Here is a 14,033-nt window from a genome sequence, read left to right on the forward strand (position 1 = left end):
TGTAATCAGTATAGCGCTGGCCTGTGCTCGAGGTTGCAGGTTCTATTCCGGCCCAGGTCGATGGCATTTAAAGTGTGCTTAAATGCGACAGGCTCATGTCAGGAGATTTACTGGGATGTAAAAGAACTCCTGCGGGACAAAATTCTGGCACACCGGCAACACTGATATAACCTCTGCAATTGCAAGCATCGTTAAATAAACCATAAAATTAAAATTGTATATAGTTTTTTTTTTTTGCTAAAAAATTATTGCATATTACCTTATAACAAACTTATGAATAAATATGCAATATTCTTTCTTGAGCACAAATATAAATTTGTATATTTCTTCATAAGCTTATTATTTTATTGCAATCATCGCGAAGTTTATAGCTGTACCACGTAGGTGGTAATATGCCACTGTGCAACATTTCTAACGCATATGCCACCTCTATGATGTCATAGAATCTATGATATGCTGATGTGCAAAGTGGGGAGGTCACACCTGTGTGAATGTAATAATGTTTAGTATTTGGCCATTATACATTTATTTACATGTCGATTTCTCATTAGTAATGAATACAATAGGCCTATGTTGTCTTTTTCATTAATCCGGTCTTGTGAGTGTGACAGCACTTGCTTTAGTTTATGATGATCTGGTTGTTTCTTAATCTTATCTTGGGCTCCTTGTATGATGACGTAGTTGCAGACCTGTTCCTTTGTCAGTTATCATTTGGGATGATCTTTCTAAAAGTGTAAAATTATTTAATTAAATATTTTATTTGGCCTTTTATAAGATCAACCTCTATTCTTTTCTTTCTTTCACCCGATCAATCTATACAACTATGAAATCTACCTCGACATGGGGAACTATTAATAATGGAATTCCTCAAGGATCAATATTATGTGCCCTACTTTTTCTAGTGTTCATAAATGATCTTGCCCTCCCTAATAAAAGACGTAGGTCATCCCATATTATTTGCAGATGACACAAGTATATTAATTACAGCCAATAACTCCAACACATTCCAATCTTCAACACAGGAAATTCTCTTCAAAATGTGTGCCTGGTTCGCAGTCAATAATTTAGTATTAAATTGTAACAAAACTAACATAATTCAATTTAAATTCTGTCCAAATTCAACCTCGCAAATTTCAAGCGCAATAATTAGCAATAGATCCCTATTAGAAACAACAACAACAACCAAATTTCTTGGCTTAAAAGTCGATAATGTGTTAAACTGGAAAAATCATATTAAAGGGTGCTATTCATAGACATTTTGCTAGCCCGCACTACGAGCGTGCTAAACTAATCCCGGCTACCTATGAATACGGCCCAAAGAAATTACCCCCAAACTAAATTCAGCATGTTTTGCTATTAGATCTATGCAAAAGATAGTAAATATCAACATCTTAAAAACAATATACTTTGCATACTTCCACTCGGTGATGAGTTTTGGAATAATATTCTGGTGAAATTCCACAGATAGTAACAGTATATTCCTATTACAAAAAAGGAGTAATTAGAATAATAGTAGATGCCAAATCCAGGGAATTGTGTAGGTGTAGGACTATTTTTAAAAAACTACAAATAATGCCCATGGCTTGTCAGTATATTTTTTCATTAATAATCTTCCTCATATGTAATCGTGAAAACTTTGTAACTAATTCAACAGTTCATAGCATAAATACACGTCAAAAAAATTATTTTCATACTCCATCGGCAAGTCTATCGTGTTATCAAAAAGGAGTGCATTATATGGCAGTAAAAATTTGTAATAGCCTCCCCATCGATATAAAAAAACGAAACTCAAAACCTAAGATTATTTAGGGTCAAATTAAAGAAGTACCTAATTTCTCACGCCTTCTATTCTGTAGGTGAATTCATGACATTCAATAACACTTCATGAAATTGATACTAAAACTTTGTGTTGTAATAGTAGACTATATTGTAAACCTCGTCTGTATATATTTCATCTAGACTGTGACTATAAATTAAGACCTTATAATAGTATTAAGTTTTTTTTGACTTGTTCCATATTCTGGCTGTGAAGCAATGTATGAATACCATGGAATGTTAATAAATACAATACAATACCTTTAGGTATAGAAAAATCCATACTTGAGCCATGGTAGCCAAATCAGTAACATTACATAAAAGTTCATGTTTTTTCTTTATGTCTTTCAAATATTGCATTGCATTATAAACAAAGTGGCAGAAGTGTTGCGAACATGTTAATAAAATAAAAGAGAAGTACTGTAAGTCTGATGGACGACCTGTAGCAACCATTCTGCCACTGAGCATACTGAAGTCTCTGAAGTCTCGGATGGTAGGTAAGTATATCGTATTGGTATAGCTATATGGACCATTGTGTCAGCTGTATTACTTTACTTACTTTTAAGCTTAGACCACATACATGTTGCTCTTGTGAGCTGCTACAGTCATCTGCGCAGGCTGGAAAACATTTGAACCAATAGCATAAGAGAAGTTATCAGTGAGGTATAATGTCGTCATGCCTGAGCCAGAAGAAGTTGCACTTTATTAATCTTAGCGATTAATAAGAAAAAGAAAAGGAGGAGAAATATAATATTATGGATTCGCCCTATAATTAACTCGAGATTAGAAGAAAGTTGTTTTTATATTCTCTTAAAATAAGGTAAGACGAAAAATTTTTTTAAATTCAAAATGTTTACAGCTTACGACGGTTTATACAACAATATGCAATTTTCATTCCATTAAATGAAAGTATATCCATATGGAGAGGTCAGCAGTGTCATTAAGGTGGGGGAAACAATCTACAATCCATACATAATGAAACAGAAGAGTTACATCTGAGGAGGATTGAGGGAAATGAGATTGGAAAAAACCGAATATTGAATGAAGTAGTTGCGTGAGAATAATGAGGGCCAAAGTAATGCCCATTAGGTATTCTAGGGCCGTGAGTTGGTTTGTTTCCATTCTTCTCCTTTTTTTTGTGTTTTGAGCATAGGCAGAGAGAGAACCATTTCCTTTGGGGGGGGGGGGGGGGCGGCAAAGCAAAACCATAGAATCCCGATATAACGAGGTTACGGGAGATATCATTTACTTACTCCCCTGTTATAGCTTGACTGTGGTACATTATATCGGAATATGATCATTTAATAAAAGTATTTTTGGGGTGCACGTTTCTTATAGTGTTACATCCATATCCACGATGTTTCGGACCAAGTTATATAGGGCTTCAACTGTAGGTCTATTGCAAATTATAATAGGGCATAACCATAGGCAGAGTTACGGGAGGGTATGTTAGAGCACTGTTCCCCCCACCCAAATTTGTCTGAACTCTTTTTTTTTTTTTTTTTTTTTTTTTTTTCTTACTATTATATTACAAGATATTGAATTCAAAAGACTTTTCTTGTTTTTGTTTATGAATGGGATATTATTTGTAAATGCTACCATCGTACCATCTTCCTGAAAAATGGCTGTTGTCACAAAAAAGTCTTTGGACTATGGTTGTTTTATGAAACTACTGAAAATGTTCACTCGTTTAACATGGACTACGGTGTTTTTTTTTTTTTTTTTTTTTTTTTTTTTTTTTTTTTCACTAACACCTAATTCAGTAGATGGCTGCTGCAGACTTCTAACACAGGAGTACAGGCTGTTACCAAAGAAACATTACAGTGCTTCCATTCCTCAAACGACGTATAGATATTCTTATACATTCAGAAACTTAAAATAAATATTATAGTCTAGACACGTGATCTGAAGACATTAATTCGTCAATTTAAGCACAGAAACTTAATCATAAACAAAAGCAGGAAAAGTGTTTTGCATTCAATATTTTCTAATGTTAATAGAAAAAAAAAAAAAAAGGAGTTGACAAGCTTGGGGGAGGGGCAGTGCCCCCCATAACTCCGCCAATGGTTTTGAGTCCCTTTGTACAATTTTACTTACTGCTTGTCTTCATAGTTTCAACATTTTCTTAAAGGAATATTTTAAATATATTCATACACTGAACGTATCATTTCTTGTGAATCTTTATTCAGACATTTTGGGAATGACTTCTTTCCGTCACTTTGCCTAATATTCCCATTACCAGAACCGCTGTCGTTGTTGCTAGGAACATTGTCACCATGACTGTCACTGGTACTTTCCCAGAGATCTTCCAAATGCTAATCCAATACACAATACACTTATTGGTTAAGTAAAATTAATAAATGAAATAAATAAAAATAATAGATAAATAAGCGTAAAGCCACCGACGTAACTCAATTGGCTAAGGCGCTTATTTTAAGCTTCTCACTGACAAGCAAACATTCTCATGGAGGCAGATAAAAATGTTAATTTTTTTCTTCCATCATGTTAATAATGTCAAAACAAGTGCTTATACAAATTTTGGTCACTCAAGCGGAATTACGAGGGCAGTAAAAATGAGTTTCCCTGAGATTGTTTACAGAAAGAAGACACAATTTCATGGAAAGATTTATTGGAACAGATACAGCAGTTGTTGAGCTATTTTTCAGCATATTCCCACTGAAACTGAGACATTTGTCAATACTGTGAAATCTACTTTTGTATACCTGTGTTGTAGAAGTCTGCTGCCTGGTATCGGAACCAATGTGTAACAGCCATCTGCATCTCTATGTCGATCCCAGTGGGAAATATGTTACAAAGTAGCTCAACAGTTGTACCTGTTCCAATAATATTTCCAATGAAATTGTGTTTTCTTTCCATAAACAGCCCCAGGGAAACTTATTTTTTTTTGGCCCTCGTAATTGCATTCGAGTGGTCAAAATTTGTACAAGCTCTTGTTCTGACATCATTACCATGATGGAAGAGAAAAAATTTACTTTTCTATCTGCCCTCATGAGAATGTTCACTTGTGAGTCCAACTGTTCATCTTCTAATGAATATGCTGTCGCTACAAAATTAGCCGTGTTGCGAAGTGAGTTCGAAGAGAGATTTAGTGATTTTTGTACCCAACAGTGTTCATTAGATTTATTTTCAATTCTATTCACTGTCGGTGCGGCTGAAATACCAGGCTTAGTGCAAATGGAACTGCTTGAATTCCAGAACAACTCTTCTTTGAAAGAAAAATTCTTCAGTGTGCCCTAGCTTACATTTTACAAAGCCTACATTTCTGACGATGCATTCCCTGATCTTAGCTGGCATGCTTTGAAGATGTGCTCTTTGTTGGGAAAACACTTATGCGAGCAATTCTTTAGAATGAGGCATGTGAAGTTCAAGACAAGAACTCTGATTACGCACCAATATCTCGAGAATACTCTGTGCATAGCGACTTCCAACATTGATGCCAACATCAAGAAGATGTCAAAGAAAACGTTACTAAGTTTTCCTGTTGACATTGTAAAAAAAAGTTAGAGATAATGTTTTCTTCATTAAATTATTTTTTACAAGTATTCATTGTATTTATTTATCATGAATGTTTTCTTCAATAAATTCATTAATCAGTTCATCACTGTTTTAATGTTAAGTAGTTATGTTTTCAAAATGGCCAGCAGGTCATGCCAAAGAGCTCTGAGGGACCACCTATAGCCTGCAGGCCATGTGTTGAAGACCCCTTTTGTTGGACCTCTATAATGCAGCAAGAACTTTGTTGCCTTGTTGATGTAAGGGTTAGAACTGTTTGATAGTAAGATATTGCCATGAATGAGAACCTAACATTCTAAATGTGCTAACTGCCAAAAACAACTTTCTGAGATATTGATGAAAAACACACTGTGCAATGCATGTCATGATACCTACAACACCATCTTTTGGCACACGAATGAGTCACTTACAGATGAGCTATGACAAAGAGAATTTAGTATGGTATTCTCATATGGATATTTCTCCCTTAGATTAAATAAAATGGAATTTGAAAAACTGGCACTTAGCACATTTAAAATGTTAGGTCTTCAAATATTGACTTTACTGTAGCATATTATGTAAATCTCATATATTTTAAAAGTTAGCAGTAACTGCTGTATATTGGAGTCTATAATCCTAGTCCTCTCTTATTGTTTATTATTTGCTAAAAGTTTTTCGTAATACAAAGCAGTGATCACAAATTATTGTACACGAAAAAAAAACGACAACCAGAAAATCTAGGCAACAAAGCTTTTACTGCGATAAATTTTACAATATAACTTAAATGACCTTAAATATATATTTGTGATATTTAGGAGTTCTGAAGTGGAATATATATTTCACCTATTATTGCTGAATTCAAGAAAAGTTGGCAATTTGTATTTTGGAAAATGATATTTCGAAAATATATGATTACTAGTTTATTACTTTAGTAGTGTTACAAGCAATTCTGTGCCAAAGTGTTAATGTAAATTTATAATTATATAATTAAACTAGGCCTAATGTAAACAGTGTTAGCTGTCAAGGTTTCTTTATGCACCTTAGTCTATTTCAGACTGTGAAGCAATGCTTATTGATACTGTATAAAAGTTGCATGAAGGAAATGGTCATGAAGCAAAGTGAAAAAAGAAGTAGGCTAGCACTTTAAGCACGTGAACTTTATTACTGTAGTATGTGAATTCATAATGCGTTTTTATTTCTAGATATAGATTAATTTCTTTTAGAATTCGATATTTGTAATGCGTTACACAGAGATGTTTATTATGATGCAAAATCTTCAACTTAGTGAAGAGATCACTAAACAATGTGTATCTGATTCGAAACGTTTCATATTGCACGTTACCTAAGAATCTCGTTTGACTGGCGTCTTCCAGGCTTTTCTTTTATAAAAAAAATCGTACATTTGATTAATAAATTGATACCTGCCACATTACAGTAGTCTTATATAGACGATGAAATTATCTTTTATTATCAATGTAGACATTGCTCTTACACTGTGTTTGTATCGAGCAGTTCAACCCCTCCCAGCCATGGGATTGAATGCATTGATATCCGTCTTCAGATAGGTACCGGTGTCTTGCTTTCCTGTCATTCTCTTCTGCATCGTAATCTCTGTTGTATAAGCCTACATGCAAAACACAGTGTTCCCACAATTTCTACACTGTAATTTTTGTTTTAATTTTAAATACATGTTATAGATAAAATACAATAAACTTTTAACAAACTATAGAATCCTGAAATTGTCATAACTGCTTATTTTGGAAGTCTACTGTTTTACTCGGTGAATTATAATTTTAATTACAGCCTGGGTTGGTTATTTTATGCAGGAATAAGCTTATAATCTACAATATTGAATGCAGGTCAGTTGAAACCCTTTGGAATTGTTGTAAGCATCTTTATTTACAGAATAAAACAGCAGATTTCCATCTTATTTCTGCTGCTGTCATCAACACTTTCATCTTCGTCTTCTTAGGAAGTGCTACTTTCCTGCTCTTAGTTTTGACATTGGTTTGTCCTGTTGGAAGAGCAGATGCACGTGAGCAGTTCATTTCTTCAGGACTCCACAACCTCGCGTGTTGACTCTCCCCACTTCCCCTACCTGTTGATCCCTGCTTAGATACCCTCTGTGGTGGTGGTGGACCTGTGCGTCTCCTGCACCAGGTAGACCTGGCTGCCGGGCACTGTGCTGGTGGTGACGAAGGTGCGGTGCTTGGCACGGATCAGGGACAAGTTGCTCTCAGCTGTGTCGGCACGGTCCTCAGCAGCCTCGAGTTCCCGCTGGAAGCGGCGCACACGTGTCACACTTTGCTGTGACATGCCCTCCTGTATAAACATACAGACACAAGACATAAATGAGAATTACTTACAATCTGCAACATAGATTAGACCTGTTACAAGTACCTTCCATTCCCCAAGGATAAAATACCATTTTAAATTGAAGAGCTTGGTGCAATATAATGGTAAACTACATAGAGATTATTTTACAAGAAAATAATTTAAGGGGTTTGGTACAGCTTACAGCAGTAAAATTTTGGAAATATCCAACATTTTTTCCCTCCATTACTGTATCTTGTACAATAATGAAAATTAGTATGTGTAAAATACTGTCCTGCTATATGAAAAAAATATTTTTACGATTTAAAAAAAATTATTTACATTTTTTTTTTAATTCATTTCACTGTGCAGTGATAAAGCATTTCCCAAATAACTCAAAAACTATCCAACATTCTGTGATGAAATTTTTTGTGTGTATTTATGCATGTTATATCTACAATATGATGCAAGATCACTTCTCTACCTTTGATAGATTGTCTGATAAAAAGTAAATTCATTTAAAAAATGATCAACAAGTATCAGTACTTTCTTCTAACACTAAATAAAAAAAAAATATTATTTGTTAAGGAATGTAGTTGAAAGAGCATGATATTGTAAAGATGAGTTTCAGTAATAAAAGAGAGAGCACATGAAAAAGTTAAAAGTTTATGAATTATGAGGGAAACACTTCATCACTACACAGTGAACTGCCACCATTTTGAATTGTAATATATATATATATATATCTATATATATATATATATATATATATATATATATACACTTACTTACTTACAAATGGCTTTTAAGGAACCCGAAGGTTCATTGCTGCCCTCACATAAGCCCGCCATCGGTCCCTATCCTGTGCAAGATTAATCCAGTCTCTATCATCACACCCCACCTCCCTCAAATCCATTTTAATATTATCCTCCCATCTACGTCTCGGCCTCCCTAAAGGTCTTTTTCCTCCGGTCTCCCAACTAACACTCTATATGCATTTCTGGATTCGCCCATATGTGCCCATCTCAAACGTCTGGATTTTAAGTTCCTAATATATATATATATATATATATATATATATATATATATATATATATATATATACACATATTTTTTTTTTTTTAATGGTAAAAATATGTTTTTTAATATAGCAGAAGGACAGTGTTTTACACATACCAATTTTCATTAGTGTACAAGATACAGTAATGGAGGAAAAAATGTTGAATATTTCCAAAAATTTTACTGCTGTAAGCTATACCTAACCCCTTAAAAGAATTCAATGAATAAAAGTATCTTTTTCATTTTAACCAACGTCTTTATAAACACATTTTTCTGTGTATCATAGTACACTTATAGCCAAGGTACAATATTTCAAACTTAATGCATAGACCTATTTATTTTTAAAATAACATATTACAGACTAGCAGCAGTAACAAAACCATACACAAATAACATAAAGCCATTGATGCAGTTATAAAATATAATTAAATTATACGTCATGAAATAAGTTGCAGTACTATAAATTTATAAGATTATAAATTAAATATTATTCAGTTTACTGTTCGTAGGTTAAGAAACATTTTTGGATTTCTGTAATCAGGCATTCTCTCTATAATGCTCTAATCACCTCCCTTTCTGTAACTTTTATTAGCTAATGTCTTTATATAGGATAAACCCTAAGTAATGTCATTAATTTCAAGAAGTTATTCTTTGAGATATTTTAAACAAAAAGTTTAATGCAGTTTTGCTCATGTTTACTTCCTTTTTGACGTAAAATTATTTTGTGCGAGATCGTGCGTATTTGCTTGTTTTCCGCACAGAACCAATACGCGGTAAGTATGAAATACCACATTCAGTATTCCCAACGTAATACACATAACAATTTCCCTCTTCTTATCGCTTAAGCGTGACATTCATTTTACTGCTTTAGGCTTTTAACATATTATTTTTAGAGACGTTTAACATAGTAATAATTATAAATTGGAAACTTACTACTGCAATTTCACCTAAATTGCAATGTTAATTATTGCTTTTAAATATTTGCAAAAATTAAGTAAAGTCTACTACTCCACGAAACTTATTGCATTCCTGATACAAGTAACATTAAGGAAGCCGTGAAAGAATCAACAAGATTCCAGATGCGGATGTTATTACTGCAATATGTTATATAAATAATATTGTTAAAATATTAAAATGAAAAATAAATCATTACATAACCTTACCGTTTGTTTTAAGTTCGCATTTATAGACTGGGGGAAAAAAAAAGACAGACGTATATCATGGCCTGCTGGAGTATAATAAACACAGAAAACATTTTATGGCAACAATGTTGAAGAAAGATATTTTGGTTTTCCGAAGTTGCCGTCATTAAACAGAAACCAACATGGAGATTTCATTGCAACTAATTAGAAATTCGTCTTTCAGGTATGTAATAAACGATCTTCGCACAAAATAATGTACGATACACGAGCGGTATGTTTGTTTTCATGTTCTTGGAAATTAAAAAAGCTCAACTACGTTTTGCTTTTTCAGTCTTTTCCTCGACCATGAAAACGTCAACATACCATTCTTGTAACGTATTATATGAAACATTTCATAGCGTGTTTTGGAAAAGCCATTGATTTAATTCCCAATATGCTCAGTCAATTTAAGAGAGCACTGTTTTATGATAATAAATGATTGAAAGAATTTTAGTTTTGTCCTTTAAATGTGCAGAAATTTGATCTGAACAAATGTAGCTTTTTGTTCTGCAAAGGAACATTTGTTCGGATCAAATTTCTGCACATTTAAAGGACAAAACTAAAATTCTTTCAATCATTTATTATCATAATACTCTGCTCTCTTAAATTGTTGATTGAGCATATTGTGAATTAAATCGATGGCTTCCCAAAATACGCTACGAAATGTTTCATATAAAACAATTTTTATCATGAAGAGGAAGCAAAAACGAGCAGAATTGTATTAAACATTTTTTGTTTGAAATACACCAAAGAATAACCCCTTGAAATTAATGACATTACTTCCGGTTCATTCTGTATATGTTATGTTTAGTTCATTATAAATAGAGCAGTGGGAGTTAGTGGTACAATTTATAAGTGATTGTAATTAACTTATAATTTATCAATTTCACGTTTTGAAAATGGCCTAAATGGATATCTACAAGCCTTTGTCGTCTGTTTTCAACGGGCCTGATGGAATGTCAAATCCCCAGCTGTTTTGTTCATCAAACTCCTTGAAAAACTTATATTTTATGCCTTGTCACTATTAAGATTTTCAAATCAGCTGACCTGTTCTTGGAGCTGTCTCTTGTAGATGGAGACCCTCTGATTAATCTTGTCTAGAGACTCCTGGAGCAGGGAAATATTCTTCTGGTCTTCTTCAGACTGGATGATCACTTCCTTGACCTGGCGCTCCTTCTTACGCAGAATCTTGATTGACTCAGAATGACGACGCTTCTCTTCATCAAGCTCCAGCTCCAAATCGCGTACCTGATTTCATACACAGAATTCTTGTTTGAGAGTGAACTTTAGTTTCATATTGAATATAGCTTTTTCCGTTATTTTGAAACTTCTAAAGTCTTTGTTCAGTTTTATTTCAAATTATTCAGAGAATTAATGAATTAAATTATCTGCTAAATTATTGAATAATTAGTGTGAATTCATAGGTAAGTAATTTGTAAAACTATAACTGCAGAATACTACAACATATTTCAACACTACTTGCTTCTTTGTACTTCATTGTTTGTACAGATCTTTTTATATCTGTGTAGAGAAGTTATAAAATTTATGCAAGGAATTTGAGAATTTTGATTTGAAGTTAGAAAAGAAGTACATATATTCTTTATTAATACAGCAAATATGTTAAATAGATGTGACATTTCGTAATTTAAAAATAAACGGGGACCTTTCCTGATTTCAGTGGGATTTAAGTAACTATGATTTAACTTTCAAGACTTTTCATGACAAAAAGAAATTGTACATAGTTAAATATCTGTAAAAAGTCGTTCTTTACATAAAATTAAATTGAGTGACTTTTATGTTTTGAATTGCAAAATATCTCCAGAGAAAGAAAAATTTTCGAGTAGGCTATGTACAAATATTTATTGATTATATTTATGCATTCAAGAAAGATTTATCAAAGACGCTGTATATAAAGAAGTTCATTCAGTTTCTCATTGTTTAAATGCATAATACTTTCATTATCAACTATCTATGAAATGGTAATGGAAAGGAATGAAAAGATTCTTACAAATTAACCGAGCTGGTGTATTATATGGTCAATGTTCTGAAATCTGTGGAAAAACACAGATTTATTACTTGAATTCTAAAAATAAACGAATCATCAGATGACTGAAAGCAAGTAATGGTCTCTTAAACCAATTTATAGTAATTTAGCAATTATTTCTGATGAGAAAAATTCGTTAAATTTATAACAGTATCTTGTCAAGATGAAATTATTCATAAGAATATTTTTCTATTCTACAAATAATATCTAAAAGATGGATATTACTAATTATTTTCTTCTCTATTATATTTATATTATTTAATTTTATAAATTACCAGTACTTTTCAATATTCCAATTAAAACTTTAACAGAAAAAATGATAATTAATATTAAAATCATAAATTGAAAATGATGAGTAATTTATTTTATTCACCAGTAATTTCAAGCTTGTTACTTCACTGGATGGTTTTCTTAACATAGAAGGAACAATATTTGGCACCGTGCGCACTATTCTCTCTGAAGTGAAGTTATGTGATGCAAGAGAGTGATTCAACAGATGAATTTTTAACCTTGGAAATGTTCCAGAGATGACTCTGGCAATTTCCTAACGGACACCATATTTACAGTTAACCCTAGTGGAGAAACCAGGTCTTGCTCTAGTTGCCGACATTCTTTATCATCTAGTGGCTGTGAGAGTTGAGCAGATAAAATAATATGTACATGTAGTTGACCATCCCCATCACTGAAGTTTGTACATCGCCTGGTGTCATATTGTTTATGAAATGAAATGGTATGGAATTTGGAGAAAGATTAGACGAACTAGAGAATGGTGGTGAATGAAATTTATAAGGTTGATGGGAAGAGGACATATCAAGAAAATTCTTATCGTCTGATCTTGTCTACCAAAATAATAATTTCAATCAATGCCGAGGATTCAACCAGAGTTCATGGCATGACGCAAGCACGTTCTAGTTACCATAGGGTTGCTTCTTACCCTGGCTTCCAACTTGCTGATGATGCGCTTGCCTCCAACAATAGCATTGGCCTCTACTTCCTCCAGGCGTACAGACAGATTCTTGACCTCAATCTCCAGGGACTTCTTGATGGCTTCAATCTTAACAATGCGCTCCTGTTCCTCATGCAGGATCTCCACAGTGTGCTTCAGTTCGACCTGCACACGCTGGTAGCGCTCATCGGCTGCCTGTAAGTATGAGACAACCAGTGATGAATTGAAGGGAAAATTAATTTCCCCCGCCTGTCGAGATAACTACACTGCTCTGCCGATTTAATAGAATGCTTTTTAGTCTAAGAACAACGTGGTCTGTTGTTGTGACGAAAATCCAAGCCCCTACATACCAGTAAGGCATCATGTCACAAAACATTCAAAGTGTATTTTACAAGGTAAAATTATTCAACACCTTGAAGATGGCGCAAATATTAAGGATATTGCTGGAGAGTTTAAGGTAATATTTACTTATTTATTTATTTGTTTATTTATTCATTTATTCAGTCATTGATTGATGTATTCATTCATTCGTCTATTCACTTATTTATTTATGCATTTATTATTTATTTATATATTTATTTATTTAGTTTGTTAGTTACTTATTTAGCTATTTATTATTGTATTTTATAGATATATTCTATCAGATTCACTTTTTATAATTAACAATTCTTAAATACCTATTCCCATATGATTGATGTTTCCCTGTCCATAATATTCCTCGACTTTCATGCTCTACTGCTTGCCGATTGCAGGGGACTTGTTCCACATGTTGACTTTCTCCTATATCGACTGAGCAGTGTATAATTTATTGTAGTCAAATATCGGTATCTGTATTAATTTTTTCCTGACCAAGAAAATATATATTTTTTTTTTTTTAGTTTTAGAAAATAATATTAATTATACTATTAATGCAGTAAATTGGAATAACCATAATAAATTCAACTGATTATAATATTTTGATACATTATCTACATTTATTTTAAAACTAACTATCCCAAATCACCACCTCAAAATATGTTCAGCAGATCATCTCGAAAATGACAATTCTCAGATAAATGAATATATAAGTCTTCAGATCTTTACTTTTATTATTTTAATATTATTTTTTATAGTTCAGGCAAAGGATTATGCTGATGTAATGTAAAATGTATTGTAATCAATA

At 32.9% G+C, this 14,033-nt stretch overlaps 1 protein-coding gene across 1 annotated transcript in view; it reads right to left on the reverse strand.

Annotated features, from left to right (window-relative positions):
• Window positions 1-6,470: 6,470 nt before the first annotated feature.
• Prm (Paramyosin) overlaps window positions 6,471-14,033 on the reverse strand; it is a 121,476-nt gene continuing 113,913 nt past the window's right edge. The window contains exons 16-18 of the mRNA XM_069833146.1: window positions 12,860-13,066; window positions 10,929-11,129; window positions 6,471-7,650 (exon numbers count right to left, since the gene is read on the reverse strand). Coding sequence (XP_069689247.1) covers window positions 7,441-7,650; window positions 10,929-11,129; window positions 12,860-13,066 — 618 coding nt within the window. The 3' untranslated portion in view covers window positions 6,471-7,440. The remainder of the gene's footprint in view (window positions 7,651-10,928; window positions 11,130-12,859; window positions 13,067-14,033) is intronic.

Source organism: Periplaneta americana, chromosome 1 (genome assembly GCF_040183065.1).
Source record: "Periplaneta americana isolate PAMFEO1 chromosome 1, P.americana_PAMFEO1_priV1, whole genome shotgun sequence".
Lineage (NCBI taxonomy): Eukaryota > Metazoa > Arthropoda > Insecta > Blattodea > Blattidae > Periplaneta > Periplaneta americana.